General features: G+C 45.4%; 1 protein-coding gene across 5 annotated transcripts in view; it reads right to left on the bottom strand.

Annotated features, from left to right (window-relative positions):
* Positions 1 to 19957, bottom strand: part of LOC147127064 (cadherin-7-like) — a 138885-nt gene that overhangs the window by 57489 nt on the left and 61439 nt on the right. For all 5 annotated transcript variants that reach the window (XM_086020668.1, XM_086020669.1, XM_086020672.1 and 2 more), the window contains one exon: positions 4244 to 4538. In XM_086020668.1, the coding sequence (XP_085876794.1) occupies positions 4244 to 4538 (295 nt within the window). The remainder of the gene's footprint in view (positions 1 to 4243; positions 4539 to 19957) is intronic.

Here is a 19957-nt window from a genome sequence, read left to right as displayed (position 1 = left end):
CTGCATTATGTTTTCAAACAGTTCAATTTGCAAGTTAGGGGTTTTAGACAGGGTTTGAAATAACGGTAAGTCTTCTCAATTAGGATTAGAAGCCTTGTTTACGGTTTCAAACAAGAGGTAGAGGTTCTAATTCGGGTTTCAATTCTGGATTCATAGGAGGGTTTCATGTCTGGGTTCGGGATTCAAATGCCAGGTGTGGTTTCAAATATGGGTTTGAAGCCAAGGTTGGGGTTTCACAGTTAAGTCTCAAAACTTGGTTATGGTTCCAAACAAGGCTTGGGATTTCAGTTGTGGGTTTTAAGCCCTGCGTAGAGTTTCAGGCCAAGGTTAGGGTTTCGAATAAAGGTCAGGGTTCCAAAGCAGGGCTTGAAGTCAGCGTTAGGTTTTAAAATCAGGGTTATGGCTCCAAAGCGGGGCTTTAATTTGGGCTTGGAGTCTGTTTTTTTTTTTGCTTTTAAAAAAAGCATGTAAGATGCCTGTTGTGTTAGCTGTAATGCTAACATATTATCGGGCTCCGGTCCACAAGACTGGAGCGCTGATTGAACATTCTCTCCGTCATAAAGCAGCTAATAAAGAGAAAAGTCATCAAGAGGAAAAATTGTGATTTCATCAAGTGGTTGAATTCAACAAACAAGCAGCCACTTTTGCTGTGCGTTTTCACATGCGACGTGCGCCTATTGGTGAAATAACCTTGAAACGCGTCAAAAGCCTCGTTCCCCGCCTGCTTTTTTCAGCAGCCGACCAGCCGAATATTTCACTTGAATGAGGCGCACGTTTATATTGGAGCATATGACAGAAAAGCGCCACCTTTTGGGAACCAAAAGCCGCTTGTAAAAAAAGGCGACGCGAGGCGTGTTTTACGGGCTTTTACAGAATGAAGTGATCATGGAAATTGAAGATTAGAGTCTGCCGTGCGGCTTGTAAAAAAAGCACAATTAACGTGCGCCGTCGTCCCCGTGCGCTCGGCGCCGCCCGAGCGGCCAGGCAGGAGTTATGGGCGCGCCGGCCGGAGAAGGACGCCCGGATTATATCATCACCTCTTAGTCACGACAGCTTCTATTACGGTTGTTGGAAGCGCCAAGGTCAAAAGACCAGCGCGTGAAAGACAAGTCCAGCATGCTGTAAATCTCCATGTTGGCGCCGTATTTAAAAACACTCGTGTGCCAGGATCCTCATCCCACTTGAGAATTTGTGGCAGAGGTGGTGGGGGGGTTGCTGGGGGCTGGTCACCTGAGTTCAACTTTGTTGGGCAGCAAAAACAATTGGTTGAGGAGTGGTAAGGTTTCAAATTTGGGAGTTGAGCCTCGGCCAGGGTTTCAAACAAGGGTAAGAGTGTCAAATTAGTCTTTCAAGCCTGGATTGGCGTTTCAAAGTAGGGTTTTGCAACTGAGTTAGGGCTAAAAGTAGGGTGAGAGTATCAAATTGGGGTTAGAATTCTGAACAACCATTGGGGTTTCAATATGGGGCTTTAAGCAAGGGATAGGGTTTCAGTTACAAGTTATTCAGTTACAAGTTATCATTAGTACAGTTTCAAGACTGGGTTAAGTTTTCAAGATAGCTTTAGGGTTTTAAACAAAGGTTAGGCTGCAAAGTAGGGTTCCAAGCCTGGTTTAAAGGTTTCAAAGCAGGTTTAGAGTTCCAAAATTAGGGTTTCAAGCCTGGATTAGGGTTTAAAACAAGGGTTAGGGTTCAATGTAGGACTTTGAGTCAGAGATAGGGTTTAAAAATACAGTTAGGTAAGTACATTTTTGACCCCGGCTTTGAGTTTCAAAATTGGGTTAGAGTATCAAATTAGGATTTCAAACCTATATTAGGGTTTCAAACAAGGATGAGGGCTTCAATTGAAGAGTTCAAGCTTAGGCTTTCAAGACTAGACTGGTTAAGGTTTCAGGATTTGAAAGCTACAGGTAGGGATTTCAAAGTCGGGTTTCATGTCAGGGTTCGGGTTTCCGAAAGAGTTCCATACGAGGATTAGGGTTTCTAGTCCAGGTTTCAAGTTATGGTTTCAAGGCAGGATTTGGGTTTCAAGAAAGTGTTCGGATTTGAAATGAGGGTTTCCAGCCTGGGACTCCCTTTCAAACAGGGGTTAAATATGGAATGAGGGCTTCAAGCATCTGAGGCAGATGTGAAATTAAAAGGCCCAGGCCTCCATTACATGGGAGGAAATTGAGTGTGCGAGTCATCCACGCCGGATGCGCCGGACGTCCCGACGGCTCACACAGCCAGCCCGTCGCCTTCCTATCTGTACTCCTTCGTGCTAATCCCGAGCTTCCTTAAACTCCTGCTCTGCCGCCTCCCGTCTGTGTAATCCTTCCCGGATCAGCGTTAGACACAAAGCGCTTGCTGCCTGCCTCCCCTTGAAAAAAACATCATTTGCACCACCCTGCCCCCCCCAAACAACAGCACCCCCCGGCGGGACTGCAGTATTTCCATTTGGACTTTAAAGGTATCACCTTTTGTTTTGCGCTAATTTCCATTTGTATGCCAGCACGTGCCTTTGACGTTCCGCCGAGGAAGGAATTTGTTGTTGCCTTTTTTTTTTAATCTGTTTTTGTGAGCGCAGCGCGTGTGTTCGTAAAAGCCCCTCGAGGGTTGCGCTCGCTCCCCACTGGGCAATTTCTTTTCTTTTTTTAAGACAAAAAGCCATGGAAGATTGGCAAATGAGCAAGCGATATATTGGACAGTTATCGTAGCAAGCTTTTTTTGTGCTCATGACCTCGTTTATCTTGTAAAGACAATGAACTCATCTATCTAAATCAATCTTGTTTGAGTATCATATTGGTTAGTTGCTAACTCATCACGCTACTACTGCATATGCTATGGTGTCAAACTAGTTATCAACTTATCTGCTATAACTATTGAGTTATTACACTAATCATCAATCAAGCTAGCAATGTATCAAATTAGTAATCTTATCAAGACAATTAGTATGGATCGACTAACGCCACTGCATTTTCAATCAAGTAAGTTAGCAACATATCAAGTTCAATTTCATTTTCTCTGAAAGTGATCAAGACACTTTGTTTTTGAAGTCAAACTAGTTTGCCTATCTGTTAACTGTCCATGCAATTAACCTTATCAGTTAAATGAACGGATTCGCTGTATTATTAAAACACCAACTCATTAAACGACCTAGCATATTTTGCAAGGTCAAGCTAGTTAGCCAATCCAGCTATCTAAGCATCTACTGTAGCTACTTAGTACATCAATCGGTTTACATGTCTTATGTTAGCTAAGTTATCTAGTGCAGGTAGTTAGCTTGTCAACATTTCTATGGTGAAAGTGGAACGCTGGCGTACAGCGGTAACAATGTGCCGGTGACATCCGGCTTGCACGCCGATGAGATTACCCCTCCCAGCCCGGCCGGCGGCATTTCAAGCTCTCGGCCGGAAGACGCCTGCCACTGCAAGGAGGCCAGATAATGTCGTGATGGACGGAAACTGCTTTGTCCCCGATCACAATGTATCCGTCTCAATCAGAGGGTGGCCACGCAAGTAGCCGTCAATGCGAACTTGGAAAGAAAACACCCTGGAGGCGTTCCGTGCTTGCCGTCTGATTCAGACGTTAGCGTCGCTTGAGTGGCCTCTCGAGCGTGCGTCACTCATCAACAGCCTGCAGGCCGACGCTGGCATTTCAGGTGATGTATGTAAATCAAGCTACAAGGGGCTGACACTCTAACAAGCCCGGCTGGTATTATAAAGACCACAGGCCGCTGACCGAACCAGACGCGTGGAGGCTAACGGCGCAATAGCCACTCTCAGCCTTGCTGTGTTTATCGCGCGTCTGCTCGGTTCACTGGCCTGGGGATGTTGTTGTTTTCGCCTGGATTTACTCGCATTTGCGGCGTGAGCAGTTCGAGGAGATCTTCAAGCAAGCAAGAGGGCGGTTGAGAGAAAGACTTTGCGTTAGGGTAGGGTGAGGGTTAGGGCGACAGGGTTTAGGGGTTTGGGCATAAGGGGGTGCTAGGGTTTAGGGTAAACAGATTTAGGGGGTACGGTGGTTAATAGACACAATATATAGTTGCTAGCCGCGAAGTGGGTGAGGCAATTAGGGGGACAGTGGTGTATGGTGTCTCTTCCCGACATTGTAGAAGGATGCCAGTGCTGCTGGTGGAACACCTAAAAAATGTGGCTGTAGAAGGTTAAAGGTCAAAGGTTATTTCCACTATAACGGACCCAAGTGACGCAAACCACATGCCGCAATTCCAAATCCTAAATAGGATTACAAATCAAAGCAAGCTCACCCAGCGGTGACATCTCCGGCACTCCAGCAAAGTAGGGCCCGTCAAGAAACTTGGGCTCGTTATCATTGATGTCCTGCACTTTGACCACAAACTCGGAGCGGGGTTCGACGGGCAGGTTGCTGAGTCGGTCCACGGCCTGGGCCTGCAGCGTGTAGTAGGCCTGCGCTTCCCGATCCAGCCGCTTGGTGGCGTGGATGTCGCCCGTGTTCTCGTCGATGGTGAAGATGGAGGTGGCGCCCTCGCCCGACAGAACGTACTTCACCTTGCCGTCGCCCTTGTCCACGTCCGAGTGGAGCTGTCGGAAAGAAAAGGGCAACAATGCAAATGTTGCAGACACACTGGGGAGGGTGGAAAACACAAACACCTGCTAGCATGTTTGCATTTGAGCAATTTTTCAGAGAAGGAGTGCCTGAATAGAGAGGATGAAAAGCCCGTCTCAGTTGGCCTTTGTGCTTTTACTTTCTCTGCAGGTTAGCACTTTACATGTAGAATCATTGTTTTTTTTTGTTTTTTTTTTACTTCTGTGACATGATTGAACATATTAAACACACATTTAATTCGATAGTCCAAGGAACAAAAGCCGAGACTACGTTGCAGTCTCAGTACGGAAACACAAGTGTGTCCTATTAAGAGCCCGCTGTATATTTGGCTTGCGCGTACATATTTATGGACCATATGTGATGCAGAAGATGAGCCAGCAGCACAAACAGGAGTCGGTCGGGGCTCTTTCAATTTGTTTCATGCATTTTGGACGCCAAAAGAGAGCATGTTGTCCTCAATGCTGAAAGCATTGTGAGCTTCTCTGACAAATATGTGATTGTAAAGATATTTTCCCTCCTTTATTCTCTCATCACCAGCATGCAGAGTGTAGACTCAAGCATTAAAAAAAAAAAAAAAGAAGAAAAAGGGCTTTGGGATTGCGAGTATCAATAGCGAGAACGTGGGTCATGTTCCCGAGCGGGATAAGTCCCTTTTGATTGCTTCATATGAAATTCCCATGAGGACAAAATGATGATCAAACCTTGTGTAAAAACAAAAAAAAAAAACTTTTCATCTCGCGGAGCCAAACTAGGATGTATTAATAGCAGGAAAGAAAGGTCAAGTACAGATCAGACAGATCAGTGGTGTGTTATTATTTAAAAACCTTTTGCAGACACCAATGCATGACACGTATGAGTACATCACCTCAAAAGACCCGTCGGAAAATTCCCGAGCGGTGTCCATCAACGGTGAACCTGTAACATCTCGAGCTAATGAAGCTGCATCAAACTACCTCAATAAAGAGCGGAAGGGGTGAGTTAAGGCTTTTAACGGCAATGTTTTGAGCTTGCAGATGAAGAGAGTGCAGACGCTGTGATGTAGCACCTTCCAGGCCAGCGTCTTCCATTTGATGCATGTCGGACGGGATGGAGGAGGCAGGGGCTGCGAAGCGGGCGGGGGAGGGAAGGTTTCACTTTGTCGAATGCTGGATTATAAGTGCAATAATGGCTTGCATTTATATTGCACCTTTCTACCTTCAAGGTGCTCAGAGTGCCTCATTCACACTGTAAAAAATGAAGAAAGCTCAGATCATCCGGCCCTGGTGCTCGCTTTTATTTGTGGTTCATAAAAAGCGAGAGCACCCCCCTCTCCAACACCCCCGCCCCCCTAAAAAAGCAGGATGAAACATCACAAATTCAGCACTTAAAAAAATAACGTGGCCATCAAACAGGAACAAGAAAACACAACAGCTGCCTTTTGACTCAACACAAATTTGAACAGGAAACTACAGTCACATACGACATCAACTCCAAAATTGTGTTCCCAAGAATATGTTCGATGTAGCCCCACTAGTCCAAACACAGCATTCAGATTGATATTGCGTTTGTGGAATATGACTGAAGCAGCAAAATGCACCCATTTTGATCCATCTCAGGGGGCGGCCATTTTGCCACTTGCTGCGCGCTGAAAATGACATCAGACTTACTCAGGGCTCAGGTAACGACCAATCGCGGCTCAGTTTTTGAAAACGGGTGAGCCGCGATTGGTCGTTACCTGAGCCCTGAGCAACAGTAAGTGCAAAATGGCCGCCCTCTGCGATGGCTAAAAACGGATGGATTTTGCTGCTTAAAAATGCAGAATTTAGACTAGTGGAGGCGCATAGAACGTATTCCCCTTCCACTTTAAAGCGAACAACGTACACTTTTTGACACCCCGTCTCCGGTACACAATCCAGTTTCCAACCTGCTTTTCGATTCTCAAACAAACACACCAAGTTGGAGCTAGCGAAGATGAGCTTCTTAAGCAATTTAGTTCTCCAATGTATTTTTTTTTTTTTTTCATTTTCATTTATATGAATATGGCTCTAGATTTAAAAGACAATCGTCTTGTCCTTGAATGTGTTATTGCCATGACTTCGTGTCTTGCTCAAGGCTTAACTAGCCTCGCCATTTTTGAGCTGTAAAAGGCATGCCTCCCATACAAGATGGCAGAATCATATCATTGGCAAATGTGTGATGATGTGATAAGGCTCTGGAGGAACAGCCCACCCCGTCTGGATGAATGACACTTGCCGGTGGCAGCGCGTGGAATTCAAACGCATTAACCGCTAACATCGTCTCTCCTTCAACGTGCTATGGCCAGGACACATTTACATTTATAAGTAAATGGCTCATTCGCACACTGGTGGGTTTCAGTTTCTTCCTCAAGGATACTTCAACAGAGACCCAACGAAGCCATCGTCTGGCGCCATGCTCATAATATGACATGCCTGCAAAACAAATGGTGTCACGCCACCCTCAAAGAGTGACGCGGTCCCTCAATGGACTTTCTCTGCGCTCTCTTCAACACAATTGTCTGCCCTCGCTAGCGCTACGCTTGACGTTAACTAAATGGCTCATTCACACACTGCAGTCGGAGGGGTGAGGGACGCGTTGTCTTACTCAGCTCACTTCCGAGATAAGTCGCGACTGCGCAACCTTCGGGTCGCATGTCCATCAGACAGGCGTATAAAACGTGCTTGGATCCAAACATCGTTTCACCGTAGTTGTATTAAGTTCATTTTGTCTTCCTCGTTATCTACATTTTGGTTGGTTTCGGCGTGCACTTCCGCCTTCATCAGACTCTGACTCCGGTGTACACGCCGAAACATGTCAGGTAATGAAGCGACCTAAAACCTCGATTGTCTGTTAAATATGAACCAGCCAAAATATCGTTTTACCGTCCCTCAATGGGCAAGCCTGACGCACACTTTACCAACCTGGAATGCGGCTACTTGAAATGCAAAAAAAACAAAGATCTCTCGCAGTGCCCTGAACTGTGAGCCTTGTCACAATTACAAGACAAGGCCAAGCATTGAAGACCCGATAAACAGCAAAGTGACATTTCCCAAACACAACGGCACGCCGAGCCTTTGTTTTTTTGGTGTGTGCGATCAAATCAAAGCCTTGACGCTTCCGCTAGCCTCCATTGGTAGGACAAATGCAAACCCTGGATCAAGCGTCCGCCACGTGGTCTCGGACTCTTTTGGGCTGCTCGCTGTCCGTGGCCGCTCATGTGAGACGATGCTTCTAATGTGCATGAAACCAAACAACAGAGCTGAATCACATTTATACCATTTTTTTAGTGCTTTATAGGCGTGCATTTCAATTGCAGCCGGAAAAATAACAATTGGCTTCATTCTAATTACTTGTTGTGCTATTGTGTGCAGCAGCAGCGTCTAATTAAGTTTGTGTGTGTTTGTCATACAGCGCAGCGACAGTGGGCCTCTGTAAACATTTTCTTTGCATTAGCGCCGGATTATTGTCGAAAGCCCTCGTTCAGTCTATCGGAAAATGTCAACATGTCGTGAAATAAGCGGTAGTACTGCAAGTTTAGAGGCCGCGGTCAATATTACATTACGGCACAGGAGAAACACGCCAAACGGTGAGGATAGGACGCCAAAGGTTTTGATGAATGGAATCCATCAGCAGGGAGGTTTGCCGCCCAAGTTGCCATTTGGCGTCCTCGAGTGGCTCGACCCTCGCATGTTTGCTCGTCGCGCAATATCAACATTTGATCTGGCGGGGGGGGGGGGGGGGGGGGTGCCGTTTTTTAACGCGGGGCAGTTTGTTCCATGCGAATGCTATCAACCTGGCAACCGCAACGGGCCAAAGTTGAAATGCACGGTGCCATACTTGAGGTCCATTCTGTGGCTCTGCTCTTTGGGCCATGTAGATGGCAACACATTTGCATCACTTTTGGGAACTGTACAATGAGAAAAATGGGAAGACAGAAACATGACATTTCTGTCAGAGGAATGGGAAGGATGAGTCAGAGTTCGTACTTGGAGATCAATGTACTAAAACTGTCATTCCCAACCACTGGATAATCTATATTTATCTATCTATGCCGGCAACATATGATGACAGGCAATACAATCATAAATATCCACTAGATGGCAGAAGGTACAATTAGCCAAAGCAGACCCAAATTACATCCTAATTAAGCACATTTGTGACTTAGATGAGACGAGACCGTCATTCTTTCAGTCGATATCAACTACTTCTTTTTTTTTTTTTTTTTCCACATTTTAGTTCAATAGTGTGGCATGAGATTTTTTTTTTTTCGAATGTAAAGAAATGTCTGTGGCAAAGACTCTAAAGGTGCGTTGTAGTCTTTAGGCGCATCTGGGTGGATTGCGCTATTGTTGCGCTACGTCAGATAATGACTCGTGTTCTATTAAGTCGAGTGTATGGATTTAGTGGAGCGCCAACTCCGAGGAGCAAACAATGAGCCATCTCCAGTTGTTGTCTGTAATGCGGCATCGTAAGTCTCCTTGTCTGCAGCTACTGCTTATTATCGATTTGGATTCGAACACACTACTGTACCGCTTGAAAATTGGTTTGCAGATTAAGTGTGTCTTTTGCGTCAGTTATTCCGAGAAATGAAACCAAAAATTCAATCAAGCTGGCGAAAAAAAAAAAAAAAAAAAAAAAAAGAGGCCATTACATTCAATTGACTCATCACAAGGCCAATAAACACTTTGATTCTTTTGGATGTCAGCCGTGGCATTTTTATTGATGTTCAAACTAATTTCCAATTTCCAATTTCCAACTTCTTAGGAGTCCTTAAAATAACAAAAGTCAATATTTGCCAGTATTAAACTTGGAAATTATTTCTTGCCTTTTTTAATTTCTTGGTGCGTAAAGCTTCAGAAGCCGGAATGTCACACCAAGGTTGTGCAAATGGTCAAAATTGAAATGGCAAAATCCCATTTGACCATGTCGGAACACACATTGGGCTGTCTTTGACTATTCTGTACTTCTTATACTCTTTTTTTGTTCATATTTGTTTTTTTTAGCAAATAACATCTAAGGTAATAGTTGTTTCTTTATTTCTTTCACAGGGGACAAAGCCCGTTTTTGAATGTTGAGACATCTCTACCGCGCGCAGCTCTAATCCGATTGGCTTGTGGTTTGTTGTGCTTAAGTGGGCTCAAAATGATATTTTTGTTCTCTTGATTCCAGATGAAACTTGTACTCCTTGTTCGCTGATAACATTCTAGATTATACACTGACATCACAGGAGAACAATCACGTAAGAACCCATTTGAAAATCTTAGTTGACATCCATTTTGTTGTTCTTTTTTTGACATCCATGTTCCCTTGAATCCAGACAAACGTGTGCACTCATTTTAAGCGAAGAACATTCTAGATCATCGGGCCTTACCAACTTGGTGTACGCCAGTGATGGGCCATTGTAATTTTCAAGGAATGCTGCCGAAGTGAGCATTTGAAAATGTAAACACTTGCGGAGAGGAGTTTTGCGTTTTGCTACTTTTGTTCCGAGATATCATTCGCATGGTCAGTGTTTTCACAATATTAAAAGAAAACACAGTTGATGGAACCCGAGCAAAGAATCAAAGTGGCATGAATGAGTTGTCAAGAAGTTGTCACTTGATGACAAACTGCTCTCGATCGTCAACTGATTTTACAGGTGACAAACTCGCACAATCAACGTTGAAAATCTCTCTCAACGCTCAAGCGATCTGTTGGTCTTTCGCTCCCTTGACCTCATGAGAAAATGTTTACTTCTTTGCTGCTAATAACGACCTACATCAAATCATGGATTCACAAGGTCAGATGTGCAAAAAAATAAAAAAAAAAATAACAATAATAAATTCTTCTGGCTCCTATGACATATTTGTCTGTTGACTTGAACGACAATTTGTACACGTTTGCTGTGAAAGACATCCAAGACCATATATTGATCTCACAGCAGACATACCGAAATCCAAATTTAATATTGGGACACCTCAATCACTGTCAACTCTCCTTTTAGCTAATGCGACTTTTTTTTTCTTTTCCTTTATTGATTTCACAGGTGACAAATGTTGAAGTCTTGGCAGAGCGTTTTTGCACTCTGCGCTATGAGCACTTTACCAGGTGCTCTTGAAAAGTTTTGACTCTTCTGAGCCTTGCAACGATACATACAGAAAAGAAAAAAAAAAAATCTCCCCTGCAGGTAAAGCTCAAAGGCAGTGGGAGGGGGGATTCAGGAAGACAGTGTGATGTTGAACGTGAACTCTGGTTAAATGAGCGGCGTTCATCCCTTTGTGAGCCGTCGGCTCTCCTGGGAGCAGCCCGCGAGCTTTGTGTTGATCTTGTTTATCGTGCTGCCGAGCCAAAAAGCGCAGAAAGACCTGCCGTGAGAAAGCCTGGCACCGGTTTGTTGAAACGACGCCCGATCGCGTGTGGGAGCCTGCCGCGGCACGAGAAGGCTGGCGTTGGAAAGTGCTGCGGCGGGCTGCGAAAAGGTCCGCTCCTGCAGGCCACCTTTGAGCAACGGCACATCACAAAGGAGCTGGAGAGCCTTCAATCAACGGTCGCCCTGCGGATGTTCCACAGAGTACTTTTGGAATTGAGTGCCGCCCGCAGCAAGGCGCTGACGCAGAAGGAAAGAGCCAGTCGGAAAATCAAACATGCAGACGATCCTTCCCCGAGTAAAACTGTCATTAAGGCGCAACACTGTAAGCGGGAGTTATGGTTTGTTTGGTTCGCGGTGGCTTCCTGATACTCTGTCCAACTTGGCTGATATTTTGTTTTCTTTGCATTTCAGAGTCAATCCTGCTTGGCAACAGCCATCCAGTGGTGAGCGGTCAGGGTCGGCGAGGCCTTCCCCGCTAGTTTCAACACTGACCTACATTTACAACCTGAATTCGAATGCAGCATCGCATTGAGATAGCATTTTGGGCAACTTGCTGCCATTTGAGGCCCCCCCCACCGCCCCATTTCATTATGCTCTGCACTTTCTATTTCAGTCCAAACATCATTTCCTGTCTGCGTTTCACTTAATTGGTCATGTATTCATTTTTCTTGTTTGAAAATCAATAACCAAGCAGACGTTTCAATCCGCCAGGCATAATTCATTAAATTCAAGCGGCAAATCATTAAAAAGGAGGCCAAGACGACGAAAAGAAGACGCGTGACTGCGCCGCCGAAAAAAAAAAAAAAAGGTGATATAACGCAAAGAGGGCCTGTGTGCAGCTGGCACGGACATCAGCACTTTTCATCTATTCACTGTGTCCACCGGTCGCCATGGGAGGCGCAACACATGCTCACCATGCTTTAATTTAACAGGAGGTGTGTGTGTGTGCGTGCGTGCCTGCGTGTGTGTTTGTGGCTGTGGGGACAGAGGACCTATTGCAACGAACTGACCACAACATTAGGTACACTAGCAAAATCTCAGTATATGTATAGCCTAATAGGGGTGTAACCTAAATATATAATATCTATTTCAACATGTTTCTTGTGTTCATGAAATAAGTCTGCAAATGAAGTATTTTCATGTATTCATAGTCGTTTTTCTGTTTGGATGAAATTTAGATTCATATTTTGGGGGTGCGAACGAGTGTTGAAAAACGCCCATTTGACTAAATTCCTGACACTAACGAGGGGTGTCACTCAACCCAAGTTTGCTCACCTCCGATTCAAAATGAGCCAAATAGAAGGCAGATGTTCAATCCGCACAAACGAACAATGCTTGACAGCGTGAACAAAGACGGCTGCTTGCGGCGGCTTAACGAGAAAATGCGGCGGGCTGGGTTGCATTTCCAACCTCCGTCGCATGACCGCCGCTCACAAACTCCACGCACGGAAGCCAGAGCTGAGATTCGAACCTCGGAACCATGAGCCAGACGTGCATTCGTGGTAGCGCTCTAGAGTGGTGTCGATCCTATTTGGCAGGCAGGACTTTCTGTGTTAGCTTAGCTCTGTGCCGCTGTCATTTGGCGTTCCGCAGGGTTGAAATTTGGGGCCCCCGACATTCGGACAGATCTACAGTATTCATGCCGCTAGGAAAAAAGAACGCTTTCTCCTTAAGGCCGCTTTTGTCCTGTCTTACAGCACATTTTTACAGTTTGGCTTTCGCTTTTGTCATTGTTTTGTGTGTTCCTGTTTTCATGTTATTAATTTATTGTTTTCACTGACTTACTTGAGGACTTAGTTGGTGTCGGATTTTTTCTTTGGCCTCAAGTATCAGAGGCTGGTAGCCTCCATGAGTACCCAATACCTTAAAATAAGGTTGGTATCAGCCCAATACCGATACCTGGCATCGGTATTTTCCCATCCCTAGTTTTAACAATTAACATTTAAGGGGGGCGTCAATTCCTCACAGGTACATTTTAGTCTTGTGTTGAAGTGTACCAAATAAAGGGGTCATATGATGATAGAGGGGACAAGAGAGCCGCTGCCGCCGCCGCTGCCGCCGCTGCTGCCGGCCCCTCGGCTTGGCCACCATTCGCCCACTGCCACATCAATGGACTTAATCAAAGTGGCAGTCAGGGCAAGCTATTGTATTTATTTCTTTATCTTGTCAATGTGTGTGTGTGTGTGTGCGTGCGTGCTGCCCTCATCATAGGGATGCACTTGAATGGGGGACAGGAATAGGCATCCCTTTCAAATCATTCTGGAGGAGGGAATCAAAGCCCCTTTGTCAGAAAAAAGACGAGTCAGATGCAAAGCGCCGCCGCCACAGCCGCTATTTTGTTGTGTTTTTTTGCTCCCCCGCCCCCGTGCACCGGCAGCAGGAGGCTGCCAGCCGTCTGACGGACACATCTAAATAAAAGTGAACAATGGCAAGCCAACTATATCATACCGCCGTCGCCTGGTGTCAATGCTAGAAATGCGCGAGGCGAACATTGTTATTTGTTTGAGATGGGAGGCGTGCAGGCTGCAGCATGACGGACAGGTGGAAAGCATGCATCAAAATTGTCCTTGGTCCATTTTCCTAGGCTGTAGGTAGGTAGTCAGTTAGTTGGTCAGTTAAGTAGTAGGACTGACATAAGTTGTACGGCCAAAAGTGGGAACCAAGCTCTGTTACGGATCAAGTGCCTTTTGGAGCAACACGCAAAATCCAGTTTCAGATATTCCTTGTAGATCACTTTGCAATCCGGCGTCATTTGTGCAATTCGTTTTTTTTTTGTTTGTGGATAAGCAGGCTCGGATGTTGTAACAACGTTTCAATCCGGAACTGATCGATGTGACACATTTCACGACGATTTACCAGGAAAATCGAACATTTGTTTGTTGCTTATGAAATCGTTTGGGTACATGCAGGATGAGACGCTGTCACGACAAAGCGGGTTTTCATCTGGATTCGACTCAGGCGAAAAAAAAAAAAATGGAATTCAAGGGAAGAATCCCATTTTCAGACTCTTGTATCTACCCGATGGATCGCGTCATGTTAAACCCAATTTCAATCTGGGTGTGATCCGGGCTGCAAATCCACGTTGCGACGCTTGCGCCTCCCTCAAATGTCATCTCATCAGCTTGTCATTTGTTGTGCTTATGTGGGCTCTTAGCGGCTCTCGGAAGGACGTCAACTTTGTCGACATGAAATCCTAGCTGCTAGTCATTGATTTCATGGCTGATAAATGTTGGAGCCTTGGCAGCCTTGCCGGTGTTCTTATTGGAGTTTGCGCATAGACAGGACCAGCCGGCCCCCACTGGCCCAAAATGAAATGAATGTTACCCTAAGTGCTGGAAGAAGCCATGCGTCACCTCAGCCTGAGTCACAGCCCACAAAAACACCATGCGAAGAGCTCCGATAGCGCGCTAATGCCCCTCGATGATTTGTGATAAAGCGCATTTAGAAATGGGTCCCAACACCCTCACGCCCGAAACGGAGTGTTTATTTTAAACAACAACACGCACAAAGTGTTTGTGTGTGGGGTTTTTTTTCTTTTGGTAAGCATGAAGAATACCTATAAATATCTGCCTTCTGAAGGCCCGGCTGGATATTTCCACCTCTGATTCAGGCTCATAAAAGTTACGACCTTGTGAATTCACACACACACGCAAACAGGTTCTCTGACTCCCACTCTCATGGCGGACGGCAAATAATATGATTTGTTCGAGGGGCCGGGAGGGGGTCAAGGTAACGATTTGACACATCTTCTTCTCCGCCAATGTGCCACAATAACAATTTAGTAGTCGCACTGTTGGTTGGCAACACTCGCACTGAATGCCACAAAACCGCCACAAATGGGATTTTATACACCGTCACGTGTTACACTTGTTGGCAGGCAGTTTGATTTTGTTATTATGATCGTTAGCATTACTCCACGCAGTAGTAACAACATCAGCAGCAGTTACTGTATGATGATAATGATGATGATGATAATAATAATGATTACAATAATAATAGTAGTAGAAATAATATTATAATTAACAGTAGAAGTAATATTATAATTATTCCTTTGCTTCACCGGAGTTAAACGATAAACAGAGTGATCTTGATTAAAAGTACTACTACTACTACTACTGCTACTAGAAATAATAATAATAATAATAGTTATTTTAATTTTAATTATGATTAAATAGCTTTGCCATCCAAGTCAAATTTCAGCCGTTTTTTAAAAAATATAACTATTTTGTATTGGCCTGTATCATGAATGTATTACTTTATTTTATATAAGTATATTTCTAATGATTGTTTCCATGATTATATTTCTATTTCTATAAATAGCGAATGAGGGGCAAACACTGATTGCTGCGTCATCTTTGGTGGCCTAATGGCGCATCCAACAACACGGCATCTCACGTGTTCATCGTTGGTTCGAACCTGTATCCAAACAATATTCCAGGACAAGATTGAAGTTGCGGCAGAAAAGTGAAGGAAGCCTTTTGTACTTCCCTCAGATGTGCTAAAAAGTATTTCTTGGCACTTGTTCCAAAGTTGACCGTGGAAAAAAAGTCTCGAAAAGGAGAGACAAGGCTGTTCCGCTTCGCGGGACGACGCAGCGTTCGGAGGACGCTGCCAGTGATGAATGGAATCAAATCCTTGCTTAATGGAAGCGCTGGTGATTTGTGGCAGATTTTACGAGCGGACAGGAACTTTGTTGTATTGTGAAGGTGAGCCATCAAGGTCGGTCTCACTCTCGCGCTCGTGAAAAACAGTTTGCCAAATCCCATTTTGCGGCCATATGATGAAAAAGTGAGCGTCGCGGCCGAGGAGCCATTACGGCGGCGGAGGCTGCCGCTCCGAGGGGAGTTTCTCCAGCGCCGCTCCGTCTTTTCTTTTTCCTTCCCGTCTTGATCTCGAGGGTAATGTGACAAAGCCCTTCACTTTTTTTTTTTCTCCTCCGCTGTCCAATTTGCTCGGCACCTACCGAAAAGCAAAAATTGGCAACTGCGCTCTGCTTTGTGGCCTTTCTAAAGAGACTGCTCTCCATCCGTCTTGCAGCCACTCTGCATTGTCTTGGAAAAAAAAAAGCCCAGATAAAATGTCCTAAAAGTGCTCGTCTGCAGGTAAAATGAGGAAGATTTCCCATTCCTCTGTGTAGCGCCATCCATCATGCCTTTTATATCGCCACCTAATTATGTTGGCCTTCGTCTCTTCCTGTGAAGGCACAATTCATCCAGTGTGATACTTCAAGCTTTTTTTTTTTTCTCGGTGGGGTGTAGCGCACTCCATTTGATCGACAATGGCTGCAACACACCGGTGCAGATGGTTCGGGGTCAATGAGATCGCGCGGGGGGTTCGCGCTGCACTCGTAACACTAATTACAGTCACGATAATTAAACTCCCAAGACTTTCTAGCTTGGTTGGGAAGTATGGGGGGGGGGGTAGGGCGGTCGGGGGGCCATCCTGGCAGACGCTAATCAAAACGGCGGCACTTTAAGGCTTTTGAAGGCTCTCAAACGCAGCGAAACTAGGTTCAAAGATGGGCAGGTAGTCAAGAAGAAAGAGAACAAATTCAATGAAAGCTGCAAAAAGCCACCAACGGGCTCTCAGTGCCAAGGATTGGCCATCAACTGCCTTGCTGACCCCAAATTAGACAAAAGGAAACCTACAAACTCCCAAGTAAGAGTTTATCCAAGTACAAGTGCTGGAGTTCAACCCCAATTTGATGACTTGCTGTTCGAGTTCTGGCATGGAGCCCTTTTTTGTGCATCCTGTTATGATGTCCACTGAATATCTTGTAGTTCAGCCAAACCGGTGTCAGGGGCAATTTTTTTGCTCAAACTTTCTAGGGGACAACATTAGCATCCACCAACATCAGCATACTGCCTCTGAGGCAGCACTTGTTAAGACGAAGCTCCCAAGCACTGCTGCACCTACAATCTCCACTATAATCGACCCCGCAGGGCTAATTACCGGACTCCAAAGTACCCAATAAAGCTACAAGTTGGATCCCAAGCTATAAAAGTCAAACGTCAAGGGTATACAACCCTTGAACATTTCAGGCAACCGCCACAAGTCATCTTGGCCCTCAAGGTACAATCATGTTCAAGTGTGCGGGCTTGGACTGGAGTCATCTAGAAAGTGACTTTTTATGAGCTGTTGCGTATGTCTCGTGTAACTTCAATGCAAAGTGCCACAACATTTGCATTAAAAAAAAAAAAGATCCAAGGTGGATTTCATTGAACGGTGGCCAAAAAACAACAGGGGACTGCATTAGTGAGGCAGTACGCTGTCAAGAACAATGTTCCGTCTCAGGAGTTGAAGAGGGAGATCCACTCGAGGTCTCTTCTTCTTCTCCCGAGAGGCAAATGCGTGTCTTTCATATTTCCTTAATGCGTGCTGAGGCATAATTGCCCATGTTTGTTTACTGCACGCACTCACAGGCTCTTCGCCCGGTTGGTGTTCGACACACATTTGATTAAAAAACTCGCCCGGCCAAGAGCACTCGTGGCCGGCGGCTCTCGGCGGTAAACGAGAGAGACATCGATAATCTCCTCGCGGGGCGCCTAAACCCACAGATTAAGATGGCCGACAAGGACAACGGGCGAGAAACAGCGATGCGGATCAGCGGGTGATGGCCACGCATGATTAGCCATAAATCAGCAGAGTTTCCAGACGGAGATTTGTGAGGACGAGGACGTTTGCCGGGTTCCGGAGCTGGAAGGAGTTCTGCCTGCTTATCGGCCCATCGCTGAGCTCATTAGGACGTTTCAGATACAGAGCAGCAGATTCATTGTTAGCATTAATCCAATTTACAACCAATCCTAAAGTTGTTTTGGTCCAATCCTTTGGATCCGGAAAATATTTTACGATACCGTATGTCAGCTTGACGGTTAAATCTGGTTGAGCTGAGGAATAGGAAAACAACGGCGGGCCTAAGGTGTGACTTGGGTTCAAAGTGCTTCTACCTTCGAGCTGGAAGTAGTACTAATAATCCATAAAAGTCTTCGTTTCACTTTGGTTCCTTACTACTTTCTTCACGTTGAAGGCGGTCCTTTCATTGTTTCAACATGCAGATCCCACGGTCCAGTAAAATCAAATCAAATGTTGAGACACAGAATCGAGAAAAGTCTGCATTTGGCTTCCTAGTTCCTGGTGCTAAAATGTAGGTTTGGGCGTGCTGAGCTCTTCTTTGTTCCTACGTCATTTAGGTGTTCTTCTTCCAGAAGCAAATGTATGGTCGGGATACTTCTGCACCTCCTTCATTTCGAGGATCGGTAAATTGCAATTTTGACACGTTGAGCCCGGGGTAAAACCAAATAGAGGATTTGTTTGATTCCGTTCCATGTCCTTGCGGTTTTTGTTCTTGCTCCATGGTAGTCCAACGATGTATGAGTAAGGTGGTGGCAGACAATGTTTGGATGAGTGGGACTCAAACAGAAAGGGCAGGTCTCCATGGTGCTGCGTGTAAATATTGTCATTGCCGCGGGGAAAAGCATCCAAGTGTTTACTGCTCCGGCTCCTTAAGTGGAACGGCGCAGCAGACGTGCACAGGGACACCACCATGTACAGTAAGAGCGCAGTGGCCCCTCTTTGCCATGGCATCAGAAGTAAAAAAAAAAAAAAATGTTTACCAATGTTTGGAGCCTGACATTTATCAAATGTGGCCTTTAGTAAAAGTCATAGGCGAGGCGTGAAGAGGTTTCCTGATGAGGCCGGTGATGTTTGTCGCTCCTCTGGGCCAGTAAGACAGACGCCGGTGTTTAATAGAGCAATATATCTGCCCCCCCCCCCCACCCCACCCCCATCAGCTCACACTCCAATCACGTTGAAAATGAGTTCGGCCTTGGATTTCCCACCGCCGACTCCATTCCGAGCGCGTGCACAAGCCAAGAAGATGGAGGCTGTTTGCGCCTCATTTTTTAGCTCATAGACACCACTGACATGCGGCAACTTTCCACCGCATTTGGATCCCGCGCTTACCGAGGAAACATATCGGATGCGGCCCAACACGTTCTCAGAGGAGACATATTTCCATCTTTGGCATTTTAAAACCATTTCCAGGTTTTTTTATAACACGTCTGTTGACACACTTTGGCCAAAATTGAGGAGTCCGGCCTGTCTCAGAAAAATGCAAACGAGGACGTATCATACATTTTCCTTTACAAGTGAAATGCTGAAAGTTCCCAACCATTTTGAGCATGTGCGAGACATGCTATTTGTCAAAATACGACGAGACTTCCGCAGCTTGTTTCGAGGGGGCGGTCCCGTCTCGTGAAAATGAGCGACATATTTCACTAATGAAGAATTGCGGCACACAAATGAGTGACATTTTTTTAGAGGGGGCGGTCCTGTCTTTTGATCGGCCCACCAGCCAGTGTCCTTCTAGCGCTGGGCCAATGCCGATTATAGATCTATCATTGAGTCGGAGCTAGGGGGTTGCGACAAAGCAAGCGTCTTCTACATCTCCAATTTTCCATAATGTATCCCGCACAGCAGCTCATTCTGTTAAGGAGGTGGTCTTGACAATGCTCACCTGGCCACTCTACTCAAGTACCATGCTAAGTATCACTTTTCGTTACCACGGCAACTGGGAGCCGAGATGGGGGTGTTATGCCAACTTGACAAGGCAGATCACTTTTCCTCGGATGCCACGTTCTTCTTCTAGAGACGGCAAAGTAGTTGTGAGTGACTCAACAGCGCCTCTGCCGGTCGCGGCAAAGCAAGTGCACTCAGTTTTTCTTCATACCTTCAAGCTGGACACAACAATGGAGCCCACACACAAAAGCTGCTCCGAAAATTGATTATATGCCCAAAGCTCCATCCAACCAATAAAAAAAAGTCTTCATTTGTTGCGTGAAACTTAAATTTCACAGATATATGTGCATGAGGGTGGAAGAAAACAATTATGGTAATGAAGCTGTTATGCATTTTTTTTTTTTTTTTAAGATGATGAATAAATTCCAAGCAAAATTAGCATGTAATATTCAAGCCTCGGGCTGGTCTGCTAAGAAGCGGCAGCGTGTCAACGGGTGGGCTAGCGCCGCCTTTACAACAGACTGTTTCCGT

This window comes from Filicampus tigris, chromosome 21 (assembly GCF_054856515.1).
Source record: "Filicampus tigris isolate MCC_2025a chromosome 21, RoL_Ftig_1.0, whole genome shotgun sequence".
NCBI lineage: Eukaryota > Metazoa > Chordata > Actinopteri > Syngnathiformes > Syngnathidae > Filicampus > Filicampus tigris.
The sequence above is the reverse complement of the archived record's forward strand: the minus strand, read 5'-3'. Positions and strand labels throughout refer to the sequence as shown.